This window comes from Coregonus lavaretus (genome assembly GCF_964263955.1).
Source record: "Coregonus lavaretus genome assembly, chromosome: 23".
Taxonomy (NCBI): Eukaryota; Metazoa; Chordata; class Actinopteri; order Salmoniformes; family Salmonidae; genus Coregonus; species Coregonus lavaretus.
Window position 1 is genome coordinate 2780671 of NC_140010.1, and position 23470 is coordinate 2804140.

At 44.1% G+C, this 23470-nt stretch overlaps 1 protein-coding gene across 1 annotated transcript in view; it reads right to left on the reverse strand.

Moving 5' to 3' along the window:
• Window positions 1-22595, reverse strand: part of vav3b (vav 3 guanine nucleotide exchange factor b) — a gene marked incomplete at both ends in the record, with an annotated part of 90784 nt that extends 68189 nt beyond the window's left edge. The window contains 2 exons of the mRNA XM_084139392.1: window positions 16998-17114; window positions 22392-22595. Of these exons, the coding sequence (XP_083995518.1) occupies window positions 16998-17114; window positions 22392-22595 (321 nt within the window). The remainder of the gene's footprint in view (window positions 1-16997; window positions 17115-22391) is intronic.
• Between the last annotated feature and the right edge of the window lie 875 nt (window positions 22596-23470).

The window sequence follows — 23470 nt, forward strand, 5'->3', positions numbered from 1 at the left end:
AGCTGGACAGTCAGAGAGAATTGAAAATTCCCCCCCAAAATAATTTAGCAGTATTGATTTTGTTATTGTGTTTAAGCAAAATGACAGCATTAGCCATGACAAAATGCATAGAATAGCAGGAAATTAGCTTTAAAACAGTTGACAGTTGGCAGTTGTCACACCCTGGCTCTGGGACTCATTATGTTGAGCCAGGGTGTGTTCATTCTATGTGTTCTGTTTCTATGTTTGACTGAGTGACTCCCAATCAGAGGCAACGAGTGTCAGCTGTTTGCTGGTTGTCTCTGATTGGGAGCCATATTTAACTGTCTGTGTTTCACTTTGGGTTTGTGGGTTTTTGTTCCGTGTTCGGTCATTGTCACCGTGGACTTCACGAGTCGTGTTTTGTTGTGTTTAGAAACTTTAACTAATTAAAGTCATGTTTGTTTCTCACGCTGCGCCTTGGTCTACTCATTACTACGACGATCGTGACAGAAAAACCCACCATACCAAGACAAGCAGCGTGTCCAGGAGCAGGCAGCCTGGACGTGGGAGCAGATCTTGGACGGGCAGGGGTCCTGGACCTGGGAGGAAATCCTGGCCGGATGGATCGCCGGCCATGGAGTGAGACGGTGGAGGCGCGCCGTAGAGAGGAGCTACGGCGTGATCAGGGTCGTCGTCGGACGGTCGTGAGGCAACCCCAGAAATTTTTTAGGGGGGGGGGGCACACGGCATGGACGACGGGGCTGACGGAGGAGAAAAGGGGGCGGATCCAGAAGGCCACCAGGCCAGGGGTACACCGCCCTGTACGTCCTGTGCTGATGCCTCACACAGAGTGTGTGAGGGTAGGCATTCAGCCAGGACGGGTGGTGGCCGCTATTCACTCCAGGCCTCCTATCCGTCTCCACAGCCCGGTTCGGCCTGTCCCTGCTCCACGCACCAAGCCTACGGTGTGCGTCGCCAGCCCAGTCCGGCCTGTCCCTGCTCCACGCACCAAGCCTACGGTGTGCGTCGCCAGCCCGGTCCGGCCTGTCCCTGCTCCACGCACCAAGCCTACGGTGTGCGTCGACAGCCCAGCCCGGCCTGTCCCTGCTCCACGCACCAAGCCTACGGTGTGCGTCGACAGCCCAGCCCGGCCTGTCCCTGCTGCACGCACTAAACCTACGGTGCGCGTCGCCAGCCCGGTCCGGCCTGTTCCTGCCACCCGCACCAAGTCTACGGTGCGCGTCGCCAGCCCGACCCGGCCTGTCCCTGCTCCACGCACCAAGCCTACGGTGTGCGTCGACAGCCCAGCCCGGCCTGTCCCTGCTCCACGCACCAAGCCTACGGTGTGCGTCGACAGCCCAGCCCGGCCTGTCCCTGCTCCACGCACCAAGCCTACGGTTGTGCGTCGACAGCCCAGCCCGGCCTGTCCCTGCTCCACGCACTAAACCTACGGTGCGCGTCGCCAGCCCGGTCCGGCCTGTTCCTGCCACCCGCACCAACTCTACAGTGCGCGTCGCCAGCCCGACCCGGCCTGTCCCTGCTCCACGCACCAAGCCTACGGTGTGCGTCGACAGCCCAGCCCGGCCTGTCCCTGCTCCACGCACCAAGCCTATGGTGTGCGTCGACAGCCCAGCCCGGCCTGTCCCTGCTCCACGCACCAAGCCTACGGTGTGCGTCGACAGCCCAGCCCGGCCTGTCCCTGCTCCACGCACCAAGTCTACGGTGCGCGTCGCCAGCCCGACCCGGCCTGTTCCTGCCACTCGCACCAAACCTACGGTGCGCGTCGCCAGCCCGGTCCGGCCTGTTCCTGCCACTCGCACTAAGCCAGGGGTGCGAGAAGTCAGCCTGGTAAGGCCCGTTCCTCCTCCACGCACCAAGCCAGGGGTGCAAGTCGACAGACTGGACCAAGGGGCACTATGGGGGGTGTATTGGAGGGTGGTGGTCAAGGCCGGAGCCAGAACCGCCGCCGAGGAGGTATGCCCGCCCAGCCCTCCCCTGTTTTGTTTAGTTGAGGCGCGGTCGCAGTCCGCGCCTTTAGGGGGGGGTACTGTCACACCCTGGCTCTGGGACTCATTATGTTGAGCCAGGGTGTGTTCATTCTATGTGTTCTGTTTCTATGTTTGACTGAGTGACTCCCAATCAGAGGCAACGAAGTGTCAGCTGTTTGCTGGTTGTCTCTGATTGGGAGCCATATTTAACTGTCTGTGTTTCACTTTGGGTTTGTGGGTTTTTGTTCCGTGTTCGGTCATTGTCACCGTGGACTTCACGAGTCCTGTTTTGTTGTGTTTAGAAACTTTAACTAATTAAAGTCATGTTTGTTTCTCACGCTGCGCCTTGGTCTACTCATTACTACGACGATCGTGACAGCAGTTGAGGAAATGGCTGCCAGGCAGTTTAGCTAGCTAGTTCAAGTACTGCTAATATTACTATGTTTTTACAGGTAAGGAGTCAGAGAAACACACTAAAACTACAACAAATGTTTATATGAACATGTTAGGGGGTAGCATAGTTATTTTTTAATATGTTGTGTTTGCAGAATATTTGTTATGAGTAAGTTAGCTAGCTTAGCTAGCATGTTATCTACCACTGGCTGCTAGCTAGCTAGCTAGCTTTGACAATAAATAATGTTTTTATACTTTTGCTTCCGTGGAAAGTGACAAATGAGGTTTGATATCCCTCTTGCTAGGTCTCTTTAGTACTGTTTCACAAGTTAGGCTATAATTTTAAGTGTTTTGAAATGGGTGGTGATAGATTTGATTTTTTGAATGACTAGGCTAATGGCTTCTTGGCTTGCACTTGACGACGGTAACCAAGTCACATGACCGATCATGACATGCAAATAACATGATTGCGTTTAAATAATAAATGTATTATATAAACGCAATCATGTCTAAGCTAGCTAACGCAATCATGTCATTTACATGTCATGAGGAGGTCCCCATGTAAAATAATTCTGGTCAGTGTCAGCTTAATTCACTAACAGGTACTGAGAAAATCGATTATGTTACTTGTTTACAAAGCAAACACTGGCATATTATAAAGGACAATGTCCAATTTAATTACAGTGCATTCGGAAAGTATTCAGACCCTTTGACTTTTTCCACATTTTGTTACGTTACAGACTTATTCTAAAATGGATTCAATAATCTTTTTCCCTCATCAATCTACACACAATACACCATAATGACAAAGCAAAAACAGAAATACCTTATTTATATAAGTATTCAGACCCTTTGCAATGAGACTCGAAATTGAGCTCCGGTGCATCCTGTTTCCATTGATCATCCTTAAGATGTTTCTACAACTTGATTGGAGTCCACCTGTGGTACATTCAAATGATTGGACATGATTTGGAAAGGGACACACCTGTCTATATAAAGTCCCACAGTTGACAGTGCATGTCAGAGCAAAAACCAAGCCAAGAGGTCAAAGGAATTGTCTGTAAAGCTCAGAGACAGGATTGCGCCAAGGCACAGATCTGGGGAAGGGTACCAAAACATTTCTGCAGCATTGAAGGTCCCCAAAAACACAGTGGCCTCCATCATTCTTAAATGGAAGAAGTTTGGAACCACAAAGACTCCTCCTAGAGCTGGCCGCCTGGCCAAACTGAGCAATCAGGGGAGAAAGGACTTGGTCAGGGAGGTGACCAAGAACCCGATGGTCACTCTGACAGAGCTCCAGAGTTCCTCTGTGGCGATGGGGGAATCTTCCAGAAGGACAACCATCTCTGCAGTACTCCACCAATCAGGCCTTTATGGTAGAGTGGCCAGACGGAAGCCACTCCTCAGTCAAAGGCACATGACAGCCCGCTTGGAGTTTGCCAAAAGGCACCTAAAGGACTCTCAGACCATGAGAAACAAGATTCTCTGGTCTGATGAAACCAAGATTTAACTAATTGGCCTGAATGCCTATCGTCATGTCTGGAGGAAACCTGGCACCATCCCTACGGTGAAGCATGGTGGTGGCAGCATCATGCTGTGGGGATGTTTTTCAGCGACAGGGACTGGGAGACTAGTCAGGATTGAGGGAAAGCTGAACGGAGAAAAGTACAGAGAGATCCTTAATGAAAACCTGCTCCAGAGCACTCAGGACCTCAGACTGGGGCGAAGGTTCACCTTCCAACAGGACAACGACCCTAAGCACACAGCCAAGACAACGCAGGAGTGGCTTCGGGACAAGTCTCTGAATGTCCTTGAGTGGCCCAGCCAGAGCCCGGACTTAAACGCGATCTAACATCTCTGGAGAGACCTGAAATACAGTTGTGCCAAGCTTGTAGCGTCATACCCAAGAAGACTCTAGGCTGTAATCGCTGCCAAAGGTGCTTCAACAAAGGAACTGAGTAAAGGGTCTGAATACTTATGTAAATGTGATATTTCAGTTTTTTTATTTTAAATTTGCTACAATTTCTAAAAACCAGTTTTTGCTTTGTCATTATGGGGTATTGTGTGTAGATGGATGAGGGGAAAAACAATTTAATCAATTTTAGAATAAGGCTGTAACGTAACAAAATGTGGAAAAAGTCAAGGGGTCTGAATACTTTCCGAATGAACTGTATATGCATGCATATCAAATGGGAATATATTAAATTAATAAACCATTGTAATATTATTAATGCCTTTCTCTCTCCTTGCAGGGGATTAGACAGATGAACCACAGCCCCCAGATGCCCAAGCCTCAAAACCAGAACCGTGGGGAGACATCAACCATTGTCATTTTAAAAAAATCAATATTAACCCTTTGTCACGCCCTGGCTCTGGGCACTATTAAATGTTGAGCCAGGGTGTGGATTTGCTATGTTTAGTTTTCTATGTTTTTTGTTCTAGATCGTTCAGATCTATGTTGGCCAGGGTGGTTCCCAATCAGAGGCAGCTGTAGCTCGTTGTCTCTGATTGGGGACCATACTTAGGCAGCCTGTTGGCACCAGTTAGTTTGTGGGATCTTGTTCCGTAAGGTTTGTTTTGTGTAACCTAGGACTTCACGTATCGTTTGTTTGTTGTTTTGGTTCGTGTTCAGTACTTAATAAAAATGTACGCTTATCACGCTGCACCTTGGTTCCACAAGTCATTTAACGATCGTGACACCCTTTTATTGGTTTACCTGTATCTGTGCATGAATCCATTGTACAACATGTTTATTAGTCATATGTACAGGATACACATGGTTCAACAAAATGCTTACTTGCAGTTTTCTTCTGGACAATACAACGACAATAAGAAATAATAAAAAATAATACGAACATAAAGTAGATGGCTCAGTAGAATACAAAATATTTTATCATCAAGTGAGGGACATCAAGGAGATTTACATTCTAAAGCTTGTTCAGTACGCCTCATTCAACTGTGGTCTAAATTGTAGAAGATGAATAGTTGAACGTGGTGTTTGCCAGGAATAAAAACGTACCCAGAAATCACCCACGTCTGTATTTTAGAATGAGAGTCATGTGTTACAATGAGCTGACAATTCTGCATGATAGAGGATCTACTTTTAACATAGTGACGTTGCACACTGCTGAATAAACTCCTGACTAAACTCCTGGCATAGGGTGATTTTCCTGGTGGATGGCGGTTCCCAAGTTCTTTACACCTGTCTGGGTGATGGGGGTGGGGTGTGCTTCAACCTGCGAACAGAGCAGACACATAAGGCCAAGGGGAGAGAAATTGTCCTCACTGCTGAAATGTCAGTGCTGGTTCAAATTGCTGAGAACTACCTTTGTTAATTTGCAATGGTTTTGTGAACAATTTTGCATATTCGTAGGCTTGATGAAGTTGTCACCGATTGACTTTTATTTGATAATTTCAGTATTTAAAACATTTTCTTTGTATGCAATAGTGAAACACGAGGGGAGGGGAAAGTGACAAAGAAGAAAGCTAGCTAACGTTAGGTAAACAGACACTACATGCATGTATTGACTGATCATGTAAGAATTCACAAATAACTTGGCTGGCTAACAAGCCTAGATTGAACAGAACACAGCTAGCTGCATTTCATAAAATTTTTTTATCAGATGTTGTTAAAATGTCTTACCTCCAAACCAGTCGGCCATTACTATTTTGTCCTGCCAATGCCATGGAGTGAAATTAACGCATCAGTTGCCACCTGTCCCTCCAAAAAAATAAAATAAAAATAAAGATTTGCTACATTTCTCATTAGCTGGCTAGCAAGTTCACCAATTCAGGATTCAAAATCTGTCCAGGTTTTTGAAACCGCTGATTTTACGATTAGTTCATTTAGTTTGTTATCCCTAAACAGCTAATAACCAGGACGAGATCGCCTGCTAGCTAGCCATCACGTCCGACGAGCTAACTTAGCTTGGGTAGCGGGTTGATAAACAGCAGTGAGTCAACATTTGAATTCAAAATTTGGTGAATAAATAAACGTAATACTTACATTTTACAAAGTTATTCCTTAATTCCACTGGAACATTTTCTCCCAAGTGGGGACTTCAGTCCACCATTAATTCAGAAGTTTTTGACATTTTCGCTGTGTCGCAAGGTGTTATGGGATAGCCTCCCCGGCGACGGGGAACCAAAATGTATGCTCCCATGTGTGCCTTGTTTTCCATACCTCCCAAGGATGCTTATAGAACTTCTGGCAAACCTAGGACATATTTGCCATTTCGCGTTCTTAGGTTTGGAATCACACTTGAATAATGACAGTTGACTTCCATATTCGCAATACGCTCTACATAGAACACAAGTATGGAATTTGGAACACAGACAACATTTACCTATGAAATATCACATTCTTTTCACAGAAATATATTAGGTCTCAATTGAATATACAAATAGTTTGATTTGGAAAGGACAGAACAAATAATACAAAAAATATTGTGGTTAAACTCAAATATACTAATTGATAAAAAAGAAAAAAAGTATAACCTTTGTAAATGATATCATAGGTAGGACTGGTGGAGTTATGTCGCACATGCAGCTAGCAAAAACATATGGAAATGTCTGCTCTACCCAAAATTACAACCAAATAATTGCAGCATTATCGCAAAAATGGAAGAGGAAAGTGGTGTCACGGTTTCGGCCGAGGCGGCCCCTCCTCCTTGTTCGGGCAGGTTTCGGCGGTCGTCGTCTCCGGAGTACTAGCTGCCACCGCTCTATGTTTCTTGTTTGATTGGTTTTGTCTGTTTGTCACACCTGTTTTGTGTTATGTCTTAATTAGCACCCTATTTAGTTTCCTTGTTGTTAGTTAGGTGTTGTGTGTAATTGTTCCGTGTCGTGTTGCTGCGCTACTTGTAATTTGGTGCGCTATTGTGTGCTTTCCTCCTTGTTTGTTGTTTAGGAGTAGATTACGCACTTATTTAATGCGCCCGTTTGTATACGCCTGTGCGCGCATTTCTCGCCTCCGGGCTGGTTGTGGATATTCATTGTGAATTCTACTAAAGTATTTTGTTGGACTTTACTTCTGCCTCCTGCGCCTGATTCCACACCACACCTACCATAGCAACCTTGACAAGTGGAAGGGGGAAAATGTAAGGAACTTGTCTGTCGGCCTTGCATTAAAGAACATAATTGGTTAAAGAAAATTGTGATAAATAAAAAAGTATACCAGTTTCATTTAAGGACCAAAAAATTGACAGCCATGCCATATAGATTGCAAAATAGTTTCGAAGAGAATTCTGACGTACCGATTCCATGGCACAAGGTTTATGAACTGATACACAAAACGACACCGAATTCAAAATTTAGAATTTTTCAATTTAAATTATTATACAAAATTCTTGCAACCAATAGAATGTTATTTATATGGGGGATACAACCTTCCCAGCTCTGCAGATTTTGCTGCGAAGAGACAGAATCATTAGATCATTTGTTTTGGTACTGTCTAATGTAGCTTGCTTTTGGTCACAGGTCCAGGGATGGCTGAAGAATTGCAATATTTACCTGGAGCTAACCCTGCAGATAGCACTACTGGGTGATCTGAAAAGTCATAGTCAATCGATCAATAATATAATAATACTTTTAGCAACAACAAAAAATATTTTCAATTTACAATCTGTAGAGACAATGAGAATAGAAAGGTTCAGAACATTTGTGAAACAACACAGCAGAGTTGAAAAATATATGGCAAATAGAAATCCAATATGGATGGTGTTAAGAGATAGATGGGAGGGGTTGAGTGGAGCTGAAGGATGGGACTAATAACAACAACTAATAAGAACAAGATAACTAATGTAAAATATACTGTGTCCGTAAAACATATATAGGTTATGGCAAATAGAAATCAAACCGGATGGACATCAGAAATAAATTGGAGGGTAGAGGAAGGACAGGAGTATAAACAAACAAAATACAACTATTGTAAAATAGACCGTGTCCATAAAATGTATATAGTATCTATAAGCTGGAAGTAGAGGCCTAAGCGTTGTTGTTCACTAGTTTACTCCAATTAGGGGAGGGGTGGTAGGGTTAGAAAGTAATAAAGGAAAATATATATATTTTTAAAGATATGTATATATATGTATGTCTATATATATGTAGAGTGGGGGAAAAAAGTATTTAGTCAGCCACCAATTGTGCAAGTTCTCCCACTTAAAAAGATGAGAGAGGCCTGTAATTTTCATCATAGGTACACGTCAACTATGACAGACAAAATGAGAAAAGAAAATCCAGAAAATCACATTGTAGGATTTTTTAATGAATTTATTTGCAAATTATGGTGGAAAATAAGTATTTGGTCAATAACAAAAGTTTCTCAATACTTTGTTATATACCCTTTGTTGGCAATGACACAGGTCAAACGTTTTCTGTAAGTCTTCACAAGGTTTTCACACACTGTTGCTGGTAGTTTGGCCCATTCCTCCATGCAGATCTCCTCTAGAGCAGTGATGTTTTGGGGCTGTCGCTGGGCAACACGGACTTTCAACTCCCTCCAAAGATTTTCTATGGGGTTGAGATCTGGAGACTGGCTAGGCCACTCCAGGACCTTGAAATGCTTCTTACGAAGCCACTCCTTCGTTGCCCGGGCGGTGTGTTTGGGATCATTGTCATGCTGAAAGACCCAGCCACCTTTCATCTTCAATGCCCTTGCTGATGGAAGCAGGTTTTCACTCAAAATCTCACGATACATGGCCCCATTCATTCTTTCCTTTACACGGATCAGTCGTCCTGGTCCCTTTGCAGAAAAACAGCCCCAAAGCATGATGTTTCCACCACCATGCTTCACAGTAGGTATGGTGTTCTTTGGATGCAACTCAGCCTTCTTTGTCCTCCAAACACGACGAGTTGAGTTTTTACCAAAAAGTTCTATTTTGGTTTCATCTGACCATATGACATTCTCCCAATCCTCTTCTGGATCATCCAAATGCACTCTAGCAAACTTCAGACGGGCCTGGACATGTACTGGCTTAAACAGGGGGACACGTCTGGCACTGCAGGATTTGAGTCCCTGGCGGCGTAGTGTGTTACTGATGGTAGGCTTTGTTACTTTGGTCCCAGCTCTCTGCAGGTCATTCACTAGGTCCCCCCGTGTGGTTCTGGGATTTTTGCTCACCGTTCTTGTGATCATTTTGACCCCACGGGATGAGATCTTGCGTGGAGCCCCAGATCGAGGGAGATTATCAGTGGTCTTGTATGTCTTCCATTTCCTAATAATTGCTCCCACAGTTGATTTCTTCAAACCAAGCTGCTTACCTATTGCAGATTCAGTCTTCCCAGCCTGGTGCAGGTCTACAATTTTGTTTCTGGTGTCCTTTGACAGCTCTTTGGTCTTGGCCATAGTGGAGTTTGGAGTGTGACTGTTTGAGGTTGTGGACAGGTGTCTTTTATACTGATAACAAGTTCAAACAGGTGCCATTAATACAGGTAACGAGTGGAGGACAGAGGAGCCTCTTAAAGAAGAAGTTACAGGTCTGTGAGAGCCAGAAACCTTGCTTGTTTGTAGGTGACCAAATACTTATTTTCCACCATAATTGTGTCCGTTGCTCGTGTTTCTTGGCCCAAGCAGATATCTTCTTATTACTGGTGTCATTTAGTAGTGGTTTCTTTGCAGCAATTCGACCATGAAGGCCTGATTCACACAGTCCTCTTTGAACAGTTGATGTTGAGATGTGTCTGTTACTTGAACTCTGTGAAGCATTTATTTGGGTTGCAATTTCTGAGGCTGGTGACTCTAATAAACGTATCCTCTGCAGCAGTGGTAAGTCTGGATCTTCCATTCCTGTTGTGGTCCTCATGAGAGCAAGTTTCATCATAGCTCTTGATGGTTTTTGCGACTGCACTTGAAGAAACTTTCAAAGTTCTTGACATTTTCCGTATTGACTGCCCTTCATGTCGTTTCTCTTTGCTTATTTGAGCTGTTCTTGCCATAATATGGAGTTGGTCTTTTACCATATAGGGTTATCTTCTGTATACCTTGTCACAACACCACTGATTGGCTCAAACGCATTAAGAAGGAAAGAAATTCCACAAATTAACTTTTAAGAAGGCACACCTGTTAATTGAAATACCTTCCAGGTGAAGCTGGTTGAGAGAATGCCAAGAATGCGCAAAGCTGTCATCAAGGCAAAGGGTGGCTATTTGAAGAATCTCAAATATAAAATATATTTGGATTTGTTTAACACTTTTTTGGTTACTACATGATTCCATATGTGTTATTTCATAGTTTTGATGTCTTCACTATTATTTTACAATGTAGAAAATAGTAAATATAAAGAAAAACCCTTGCATGTGTAGGTGTGTCCAAACTTTTGACTGGTAGTGTATATATTTGCAAAAAATACATGGGGGATTGGAAGTGATGCAGACAATTACATTGATGGAAGCTACAATCTATCTGCAATATTAACGCTGATCCTTTAAAAAATATAATGTTTGATTTAAATAGAAATTGATCATTCTAACATGACTTTCTCTCAGTTTTACTTGTAGCTTGCTTGGACAGTTTCCCCACCTTCACCATGTGAGTTATTTTCTCTTACAGCTTAGACTACAGGGAGCACAGAAAACACACCTAATATTTCACTGGAATTCTTGAACTTGTATTTCTAAGTTTAGCCGAAGGCCACCACACCACATTAGAGTTAGTAAGGTCATGAGAAAACAATCCATTTACTAATTCATCTGTTTCTGATTCTTTGTCTCATTTGGAGCTCCGTTAGTCCAGTTAAAGGTTGTCTTTTTTTTTTTTTCAATATAACATTTGCAATATTTTCGTGGCTGTTTTTCATGTAAAAACACAGATTTTCTGCAGTTATATTCTGAACTCAGCCCATCTCATCTGTCTCCGGTCCTCCCCAGTGATGACATCACAGAGCCTGTAAACAACAGTGAGACTGACTGCCATAGAAGGCAGCACTGGACAGCCATGCAGGCCGAAGGCAACACCACACACACATTTTCAGCCTCTCATTTCTCCCTTTTAAAAACAGAGCCTGACACACATGATGTTGATGTACCAGCCGTATCAAAACCAACTAATCACCTAGTTTTACCCATTGCAGACATCCGTCTCCCTTCACACCGATACACATGAAGCTGTTCATGTGATGTCACCATTACTCTCACTCTTGTTACAAAAAATATGCTTTCACCATATTTATTCAAAATCTCATATTTTCTTTCTCCTAGGAATCATATTTTATGCAGTGCTGGGGAAATGGACAATCAAACATGTCAGCTGTTGCATAGTAACATTGCCATGCAATCTTGTATATATATATATATATATATATATATATTTTGTCATTTAGCAGACACTCTTATCCAGAGAAGTTAGGGAGTGCATACATTTTCATACTGGCCCCCCCGTGGGAATCAAACCCACAACCCTGGCGTTGCAAACGCCATGCTCTACCAACTGAGCTACATGGGGCCTGTGCAATCTGTCCATTCTATTGAAAGAATGTGGATTGTCCTACATGAAATTCTCTGAAGGATGAGGAAGGGATCCAGCAGGTTGCCTTACAGGAAAATGGCCCTGGAAATCTGATGGAATTACCGGCATGACTCTTACCTACAGGATATCCAACAGGATTTTGGGGCCATTTTGGTGTAGGACCATTCCTGCAGGTAGTCCTTCGGGAAACAATCCTGCAGGATTTATTTGAGGACTATCTTCAGGATTCCTGCAGGATTGTTTTCCTGCAGGAATTGTCCTACAGGAAAGTGGCCCAGAAAATCGTGTGGGATATCCTGCAGGACTTCCTGTTCCTGCAGGATATACAGTCGTGGTCAAAAGTTTTGAGAATGACACAAGTATTGGTCTTCACAAAGTTTGCTGCTTCAGTGTTTTTAGATATTTTTGTCAGATGTTACTATGGTATACCTAATCAAATCAAATCAAATTGTATTTGTCACATGCACATGTTTAGCAGATGTTAAAGCGGGTGTAGCGAAATGCTTGTGCTTCTAGCTCCAACAGCGCAGTAATATCTAACAATTACACAACATATACCCAATACACACAAAAAAGTAAGGAATGGGATTTAAGAATATATACATATATGGACAAGCAATGACAGAGCTGCATTGACTAAGATACAGTAGAATATTATAGAATAGAATGCAGTATATACATATGAGATGAGTAGTGCAAGATATGTAAACATTATTAAAGTGACTAGTGTTCCATTTCTTAAAGTGGCCAGTGATTTCAATAGGCAGCAGCAGCCTCTAATGTGCTAGTGATGGCTATTTAACAGTCTGATGGCCTTGAGATATAAGCTGTTTTTCATTCTCTCGGTCCCAGCTTTGATGCACCTGTACTGACCTCGCCTTCTGGATGATAGCGGGGTGAACAGTCAGTGGCTCGGGTGGTTGATGTCCTTGATGATCTTTTTGGCCTTCCTGTGACATCGGATGCTGTATGTGTCTTGGAGGGCGGGTAGTTTGCCCCCGGTAATGCATTCGGCAGACCGCACCACCCTCTGGAGAGCCCTGCTGTTGTGGGCAGTGCAGTTGCCGTACCAGGCGGTGATACAGCCTGACAGGATGCTCTCAATTGTGCATCTGTACAAGTTTGTGAGGGTTTTAGGTGATAAGCCACATTTCTTCAGCCTCCTGAGGTTGAAGAGGCTCTGTTACGCCTTCTTCACCACACTGTCTGCGTGGGTGGAACATTTCAGTTTGTCGGTGATGTGTATGCCAAGGAACTTGAAGCTTTCCACCTTCTCCACTGCGGTCCCGTCGATGTGGATAGGGGGGTGCACCCTCTGCTGTTTCCTGAAGTCCATGATCATCTCCTTTGTTTTGTTGGTGTTGAGTGAGAGGTTATTTTCCTGATACCACACTCCCAGAGCCCTCACCTCCTCCCTGTAGGCGGTCTCATCATTGTTGGTAATCAAGCCTACTACTGTTGTGTCTGCAAACTTGATGATTGAGTTGGAGGCGTGCTTGGCCACGTGGTCATGGGTGAACAGAGAGTACAGGAGAGGGCAGAGCATGCACCCTTGTGGGGCCCCAGTGTTGAGGATCAGCGAAGTGGAGATGTTGTTTCCTACCTTCACCACCTGGGGGGCGGCCCGTCAGGAAGTCCAGGACCCAGTTGCACAGGGCGGGGTTCAGACCCAGGGCCTTGAGCTTAATGATGAGCTTGGAGGGCACTATGGTGTTGAATGCTGAGCTATAGTCAATGAACAGCATTCTTACATAGGTATGCCTCTTGTCCAGATGGGATAGGGCAGTGTGCAGTGTGATGGCAATTGCATCGTCTGTGGATCTATTGGGGCGGTAAGCAAATTGAAGTGGGTCTAGGGTGACAGGTAAGGTAGAGGTGATATGATCCTTGACTAGTCTCTCAAAGCACTTCATGATGACAGAGGTGAGTGCTACAGGGTGATAGTCATTTAGTTCAGTTACCTTTGCTTTCTTGGGCACAGGAACAATGGTGGCCAATGTGAAGCATGTGGAAACAGCAGACTGGGAAGGGAGAGATTGAATATGTCCATGAACACACCAGCCAGCTGGTCTGCGCATGCTCTGAGGACGCGGCTAGGGATGCCATCTGGGCCGGCAGCCTTGCGGAGGTTAACATGCTTAAATGTCTTAATCACGTCGGCCATGGAGAAGGAGAGGCCACAGTCCTTGGTAGTGGGCCTCGTCAGTGGCACGGTGTTATCCTCAAAGCGGGCGAAGAAGGTGTTTAGCTTGTCTGGAAGTGAGACGTGGGTGGTTTTCTTTTTGTAGTCCGTGATTGTCTGTAGACCCTGCCACATACGTCTTGTGTCTAAGCCGTTGAATTGCGACTCCACTTTGTCTCTATACTGATGTTTTGCCAGTTTAATTGCCTTGTGGAGTGAGTAGCTACACTGTTTGCATTCTGCCATATTCCCAGTCACCTTGCCAGGGTTGAATGCGGTGGTTCGCGCTTTCAGATTTGTGCGAATGCTGCCGTCTATCCACGGTTTCTGGTTAGGGTAGGTTTTAATAGTCACAGTGGGCACAACATCACCTATACAATATCTGATAAACTCCGTCACCATTTCAGTGTATATGTCTAAATTATTTTCGGAAGCTACCCGGAACATATCCCAGTCAGCGTGATCAAAACAATCTTGAAGCGTGGATTCCGATTGGTCAGTCCAGCGTTGAATAGTCCTTAGCACGGTTACTTCCTGTTTGAGTTTCTGCCTATAGGAAGGGAGAAGCAAAATGGAGTCGTGGTCAGATTTGCTGAAAGGTGGGCGGGGGAGGGCCTTATAACCATCCCGGAAGTTTGAATAGCAATGGTCAAGGATTTTAGCAGCGCGAGTACAACAGTTGATATGTTGATAGAACTTCGGCAGCCTAGTCCTCAAATTTGCTTTGTTAAAATCCCCGGCTACAATAAATGCAGCCTCAGGATATGTGGTTTCCAGTTTGCATAAAGTCCAGTGAAGTTCCTTGAGGGCCGTCGTGGTATCGGCTTGAGGGGGGATATACACGGCCGTGACTATAACCGAAGAGAATTCTCTTGGGAGATAATACGGTCGGCATTTGATTGTGAGGTATTCTAGGTTGGGTAAACAGAAGGACTTGAGTTCCTCTATGTTACTACAATTACACCATGAGTCGTTAATCATGAAACACACACCTCCGCCCTTCTGCTTCCGGGGAGATATTTATTCCTGTCTGCGCGATGAACTGAGAACCCATCTGGCTGGACTGATTTCCACAGAATATCCCAAGAGAGCCATGTTTCCGTGAAACAGAGTATGTTACAGGCCTTGATGTCTCTCTGGAAAGAAATCCTTGCCCGTAGTTCTTTGTTAACCAAAGATTGAAGATTAGCGAGTAGAATACTTGGAAGCGGTGGGTGGTGTGCGCGCCTCCTAAGTCGACCAGCAGGCCGCTCCGAGTGCCTCTCCTCCGCCGGCGATGTTTTGAGTCAGCCGCTGGAATCAGTTCAGTTGCCCTGGGGAGAGCAAACAAAGGATCTGCTTCGGGAAAGTCGTATTCCTGGTCGTAATGCTGGTGAGTTACCACCGCTCTGATATCCAATAGTTTTTCCCGGCTGTATGTAATGATGCAAAACAATTAATTAATGTAAAAAATAATACATAAAAAAAACAAAATACTGCAAAGTTTCCTAAGAGCTAGTCGCTCTTGTATAATTACAAGCATTCCATAAGTGTCAAAGGCTTTTATTGACAATTACATTAAGTTTATGCATAGAGTCAATATTTGCAGTGTTGACCCTTCTTTTTCAAGACCTCTGCAATCCACCCTGGCATGCTGTCAATTAACTTCTGGGCCACATCCTGACTGATGGCCGCCCATTCTTGCATAATCAATGCTTGGAGTTTGTCCGAATTTGTGGGTTTTTGTTTGTCCACCCGCCTCTTGAGAATTGACCACAAGTTCTCAATGGGATTAAGGTCTGGGGAGTTTCCTGGCCATGGACCCAAACGTTCAATGTTTTGTTCCCCGAGCCACTTAGTTTTCACTTTTGCCTTATGGCAAGGTGCTCCATCATGCTGGAAAAGGGATTGTTCGTCACCAAACTGTTGGTTGGGAGAAGTTGCTCTCGGAGGATGTGTTGGTACCATTCATTATTAATGGCTGTGTTCTTAGGCAAAATTGTGAGTGAGCCCACTCCCTTGGCTGGAAGCAACCCCACACATGAATGGTATCAGGATGCTTTACTGTTGGCATGACACAGGACTGATGGTAGCGCTCACCTTTTCTTCTCCGGACAAGCTTTTTTCCGGATGCCCCAAACAATCGGAAAGGGGATTCATCAGAGAAAATGACTTTACCCCAGTCCTCAGCAGTCCAATCCCTGTACCTTTTGCAGAATATCAGTCTGTCCCTGATGTTTTTCCTGGAGAGAAGTGGCTTCCTCGCTGACCTTCTTGACACCAGGCCATCCTCCAAAAGTCTTTGCCTCACTGTGCGTGCAGATGCACTCACACCTGCCTGCTGCAATTCCTGAGCAAGCTCTGCACTGGTGGTGCCCCGATCCTGCAGCTGAATCAACTTTAGGAGACGGTCCTAGCGCTTGCTGGACTTTCTTGGGCGCCCTGAAGCCTTCTTCACAACAATTGAACCTCTCTCCTTGAAGTTCTTGATGATCTGATAAATGGTTGATTTAGGTGCAATCTTACTAGCAGCAATATCCTTGCCTGTGAAGCCCTTTTTTGTGCAAAGCAATGATGACAGCACGTGTTTCCTTGCAGGTAACCACGGTTAACAGAGGAAGAACAATGATTTCAAGCACCACCCTCCTTTTAAAGCTTCCAGTCTGTTATTCTAACTCAATTAGCATGACAGAGTGATCTCCAGCCTTGTCCTCGTCAACACTCTCAACTGTGTTAACGAGAAAATCACTGACATGATGTCAGCTGGTCCTTTTGTGGCAGGGCTGAAATGCAATGGAAATGTTTTTGGGGGATTAAGTTAATTTTCATGGCAAAGGGGGACTTTGCAATTAATTGCAATTCATCTGATCACTCTTCATAACATTCTGGAGTATATGCAAATTGCCATCATAAAAACTGAGGCAGCAGACCTTGTGAAAATTTATATTTGTGTCATTCTCAAAACTTTTGACCACGACTGTATATTGTGCAGGATTCCTGTACGACTTTTTTGTAAGGGTAAAGAACAAACCTTTCCAAAGTCCCGGACATCAAACAGGTCGAAGGCCTCGAACAGATCAGTCTTCTTCATCCCAAACACCTCACAGCAGGAGTACAGGAAGGTCCGGATATTTTTCAAGCACAGGAACTGGGACCAGAAGAACAGCATGATCAACATACCGGTAATTAAAAATAGAACACTTTATGACATATTAGTTATAGGTCAGCACAGGTGACAAATAACTGTTGAATGTTCCTATTTAGACATAGTCCAACGAGACCAGTTTGACATTAATAACACATTCATAAGACATACATTAGATGTTAATAAGGCATTCATAACACATTCATAAGACGTACATTAATAACCTCCTGGTGAACTTTAACATTGAGCTCAGTTCATATTTCTGAGAACTCGTCAAGATATCAAACAGATTCAAGGAATACATACTGCACTTTAAAGCTTGGAGGAACTTTTAAGAATTTATGAACTTTTAAGTTCCAACTCTTTAATCTCATTAATAATGAGACATGATGACATGAACCATCAATTGTTAATTGCTGGAGGAGGAGGAGGAAGAAGAAGACCTTAAGCAAAGTGGAGTTTCCATCGAATCTATTTCATAAGGATAAATCGGGACACATCACACTGGTGGACACTAGTCTGAGGGCCAGCGCAGGAAAACATCAGCACGCAGTCTGATTTTATGGCTTTTAAGAATTTTTAACTTTCAGCTATCCATTTTTTTTGTTTTTATGTGTAAAAACGATATACTGTAATGGGATTGAATGTATACATGTATTCAATCGGGCAATGGGATTTATTTATTTATTTTTATTTTACCTTTATTTAACTAAGCAAGTCAGTTAAGAACAAATTCTTATTTACAATGACGGCCTACACCGGCCAAACCCGGACGACGCTTGGCCAATTGTGCGCCGCCCTATGGGACTCCCAATCACGGCCGGTTGTGATACAGCCTGGAATCGAACCAGGGGGTCTGTAGTGACGCCTCAAGCACTGAGATGCAGTGCCAGACCACTGCGCCACTCGGGAGCCCGAATGATTGACCAGATATGAGATGTGGGGCTACAGGGGATTATTGGGTTGGGCTTTGAGCATTTGGACCAATTATCACGCTCAGTTGGGGGTGGGGGGGGGGGTCAGGAAATCCAGTCTTATTACAGTGTGGCAGGAAGTTGGAACAGGAGCTTGTGACACAGTACAACTAGACATTTAGTTAATAAAGCCCTTTGTGAGTTGTGACTTCGACTGTTGGGCATACACATAGCCCTCCTCCACTTCCTCCACCGACAGGGGCCCCTTGGGTTAGAGGAGAAATCACAGGCATCTCTGTGATCAACTGTTATGATAATGAGACTGAGGAGGAGACTAGCAACACATCCTCTCACGCCAGGTTCTGCCATGTAACACCTCTGTATTGGAGTGCCTACAGTTGGATTGTGATTAAAAAAACGTTAACGGTATTATGCCTAAAATGTTCACACGTCTTTGAACACTTGATGGGTAGATGTAATGTCTGATCGATTTAGGTACTGTGGATACTCTACATCTTTATTCTATCGGTCTGTTTTGTTTATAGTGTGTCGGCCTAAAGGTTCTGTTTTACTCAATAGGATCAATCTGAACGTCACGGCGATCCACTTTCTCTCTCTCTCTCTCTCTCTCTCTCTCTCTCTCTCTCTCTCTCTCTCTCTCTCTCTCTCTCTCTCTCTCTCTCTCTCTCTCTCTCTCTCTCTCTCTCTCTCTCTCTCTCTCTCTCTCTCTCTCTCTCTCTCTCTCTCTCCTCTCTCTCTCTCTCTCTCTCTCTCTCTCTCTCTCTCTCTCTCTCTCTCTCTCTCTCTCTCTCTCTCTCTCTCTCTCTCTCTCTGTTGGCACCAACTTTGATAATGACGTCCAATGTACATCGTCACCAACACATACACATTCCACTGCCTGCGCCACAAAATGCAGATGTTACACTACCTACCCCTAGATGCAGTACTTAGCTAAAAATAGCAGTTCAGTAGGCTATAACTAGTTAATCACAGTACACTGCCCCTTCATCCCCCTCTCTCTCTCTCCATCACTCCCTCCCTCTCTCTCCCATCCATCCATCCATCCCTCTCTCCATCACTCCCTCCCACCCCCTCTCTCTCCATCCCTCTCTCCATCACTCCCTCCCTCCCCCTCACTCTCTCTCTCTCTCTCTCTCTCTCTCTCTCTCTCTCTCCATCCCTCCCTCCCTTCAATCCATTATGATAGCCTTCTGCTTGTATTTAACCACCCCCATCTTATGGCTAGAACAGTGGTAGCGTACAGTGACAAAGCCATTTCCTATCTGGACTACTACACAGATGACCTACTGCTGTAGGCTACAGCTTTCTGCATAGTCCAGTAAGATGTGCCTTGACTGCAGCTCTATCAACCTCTGCAGTGCAAGCCATCAGCAGGATGGTTCACAACACAGTGACAAAAGCTTATAATACAAATGAAAACAGCATGTTGTGCGATAAAGACATAACGTAACTGAGAAGAAATTAATTAATTGTCATTTTGGGGAAAGATGTAACGCAGACAATGACGTTGCGACATATTACTGTAGGGAAAGATTTAAACACATCCTAATCTGTGGGTGTTTGGCTGTGGGTGTTTCTGCAGAAATTGGCAGTTGCTCAATGCAGTGACACTCTTGAGCTAAACCTACACCATTAAACCGCTTTCTCTATGACCAAGGCCACAGACAGGGCCAGAGTCACATAAGGCTATTATATGGATTTAGCACATGGCAATGGCACCACAGTTAAACACATAACATGTTGTCTGCGTTCAATGTTCAGGGCTACATGGACTCTTCTTTCTGCAACAATAAAGTTGTTCAAGAAGCTCTACACTGAGTATACCAAACATTAAGGACACCTTCCTAATATTGAGTTGAACCCCCCCCCCCCCCCCCTTTGCCCTCAGAACAGCCTCAATTCTTTGGGGCATGGACTTTACAAGGTGTCGAAAGCGTTCCACAGGGATGCTGGCCCATGTTGACTCCAATGCTTCCCACAGGGATGCTGGCCCATGTTGACTCCAATGCTTCCCACAGGGATGCTGGCCCATGTTGACTCCAATGCTTCCCACAGGGATGCTGGCCCATGTTGACTCCAATGCTTCTCACAGTTGTGTGAAGTTGGCTGGATGTCCTTTGGGAGGTGGACCACACGGGAAACTGTTGTGTGTGAAAAACCCAGTTCTTTACACACTCAAACTGGCACCTACTACCATACCCCGTTCAAAGGCACTTCAATATTTTGTCTTGCCCATTCACCCTCTGAATGGCACACATACACACTCCATGTCTCAATTGTCTCAAGGCTTAAGAATCCTTCTTTAACCTGTCTCCTCCCCTTCATCTACACTGATTGAAGTGGATTTAACAAGTGACATCAATAAGGGATCATAGCTTTCACCTGGATTCACCTGGTCAGTCTATGTCATGGAAAGAGCAGGTGTCCTTAATGGTTTGTACACTCAGTGTAAATCTGCCATGTTGATTAAGAGAATCTGACAAAAACTACAAGGCCTAGTGATCATTTCAATAAGGCCATACTGCAACTAGGAAAAACAATACTGACTCAGTAATAATAATAATATGCCATTTAGCAGACGCTTTTATCCAAAGCGACTTACAGTCATGTGCGCATACATTTTTACGTATGGGTGGTCCCGGGGATCGAACCCACTACCCTGGCGTTTCAAGCGCCATGCTCTACCAGCTGAGCTACAGAGGACCACTCAGTCTAAAGTATGCAGCCGACACACATCAGTGTATGCATGTATGCATGTACGTATGTGTGTGTGGGTGTGTGTGTGTTGTGGTCCCCACAAGATTAGTAAACCAAGAGAAATTTGACCAACTGGAGACATTTTGTTGGTCCCCACAAGGTCAAATGCTATTTCTAGGGGGTTTAGGATTAAGGCTAGAATTAGTGTTAGGGTAAGAATTAGGTTTAGGGTTAGGGTTAGGCGATAGGGTTAGGTTTAGGGTCAGGGTTAAGGTTAAGGTTAGGTTTTTGGGTTAAGGTTAGGGTTAGGGTTAGTGTAGGTTAAGGTTAGGGTTAGGGTAAGGGTACTGTTTAGGGTTAGGTGTTAGGGAAAATAGGATTTTGAATGGGACTGAATTGTATGTCCCCACAAGGTTAGCTGCACAAGACTGTGTGTGTGTGTGTGTGTGTGAGTGTGAGTGTGAGTGTAAGTGTGAGTGTGAGTGTGAGTGTGAGTGTGAGTGTGTGTGTGTGTGTGTGTGTGTGTGTGTGTGTGTGTGAGTGTGTGAGTGTGTGTGTAACTAAAGGGTGGATCAAAGCTGGGCTGTTATCTGGCCCCTGGAGTGAGTGTTGTGGTGGGGGAGGATGGATAATTCTGGGTAGAGAGCAGCGGTCTAGTCCTGTCCTTCATCCCAAATAGTACCCTATGTCCTATGTAGTGCACTACTTTTGACCAGAGCCCAATTGGAATAGGGTGCCATTTGGGATGCACCCCCTGAACAGCATTCCTGTGTCCCCATGAGGCTGAAGCTTTTACGAACTTCCTCAACATGATGATGAGACAAAGTGGTTTGAGGAACCAGAGGTTGTAAACGAACAAGGTTTATAGACTGTAGGCCAAATAGCGTCAACATTATTCATTCACAGCTAAAGGGAAATACATGTGGTATTTGAAGTAGCTGGGTTGTACAGATCACTTCATTATGTAACAAACTTGTCCATGAGAAAGTTGAGTATACTTGACTGCCCTTACTAAGAAGAGCTCTGAGGATTTTAGAATAGCAATTAGCAAAGCTACTTGGCTTTGTGTCAACTTGGTCTTGTGTAATATATATATATAAGTAATAACATAATCATATTTTTTGACAGAGATGGTTTACCTCTCACTGACTCAGGTACCAGTTTCACAAGTTGGGGATGAAATAGACTTATATTTACATTTTAGTCATTTAGCAGACGCTCTTATCCAGAGTGACTTACAGGAGCATTTAGGGTTAAGTGCCTTGCTTAAGGGCACATCGACAGATTTTTCCCCTAGTCGGCCCGGGGATTAGAACCAGCGACCTTTCGGTTATTGGCACAACGCTCTTACCCACTAAGCCACCTGCCACCATATATGTTTAGTATGATTATAGTGGCAGTGGGTATTTATCTGTGATGATGAATGAACTAGCCGAATAGAAATCGCATAAAATATTTTAACTAATAACAATTATTCCAAATCTGTGTCTGACATCAGCACTATCAATTTCAATAAAACCGTGAAATAAATGAATATCTTTCATCATTTACAACAACAAAAAATGTGTTGCCCCGCACAAAATCATTTGTTGCTAGACATTGAATTTATCACACTTTTAAGACCAAGCAAAATAGCACTTGTCTTTACCTGAGACATCTGTGGCCGAAGGTTAATCTCCTTCAGGTTGATGGTGTGGGGTTTCAAGTTGTTGAGCAGCTGACAGAGCAGCACCCCGTCCCGGAGCGTCTGAGCCAGGTCAAATACCTGGGCACTGTCCCCCGTTACCCGATGGTTCGGAGGCAGCACCTTGCAGCTAATCAGCCACAGCGCGCACTGCCGCCAGTACTCCATCTCCGCTTTCGAGAATCGAATCAAAGTAGAAAATTTAAAAAAAAAACGTTGTTTCTATAAATGTTTATTCTATAAATGTTTGAAACGACATTGTAAACGAGGAACTAGACGTTAGAAAGCTGTCACGCTGGTTGTGTTCCTTGTGACGATAAAGAAAGTGCCGCTACTTTCTGCTCCACTTCAGCAGCATCGCCGATGCGCGCGTCACTGAATTGGTTGGCTTGTGTTTATGGAGCGAGATGCTTTTTCACTTCAGTTCGAGCTCCGAAACGTCAAGCTCTATTTCACTTCCTCTTCCGTATCCATTTTTTTTTGTTGAATTCGTTTGAAAAATGCTAAATACTTCTCTAAACAAGTGACATATTTGGACATGTCATTCATTCATAAAAAAAATGGCAATTGGCAAATGGCCAAATGTTATTGCGGGAAGTTCACTGAAACGCATTTAGTGAATGATGTAATGCCAAACATTAATATTCAATGGATTATCACACTATAATACACTATAGGATACATAATCCCCTAATTACTATGACAATCAATTTGAAAGACCATTGGATCCATTAGAGTGATGCCAGTCACTGTATAATACACATAGATTTTTATAATAACTATTTCTAGACACAATCCATTTCTATATATATATATTTTTTAAAAGCTGTTAGACACTGTGAAAGAAAGCCTACACACTGCCAGGCACAACCTTGTCTTAAAGCAGACATTCCTTCTGGATTATACTGTAAATGGCTTTACATGGTGACTGTTCACTTTAAAGTAACGGATTTGGTGAAAGGAACCACAAAGATCTTTTTGTTTCATGAAACCACTACTGTCTCAGACAATACTGGAATAGGCCTGCTTTAAAAGAAAATTCA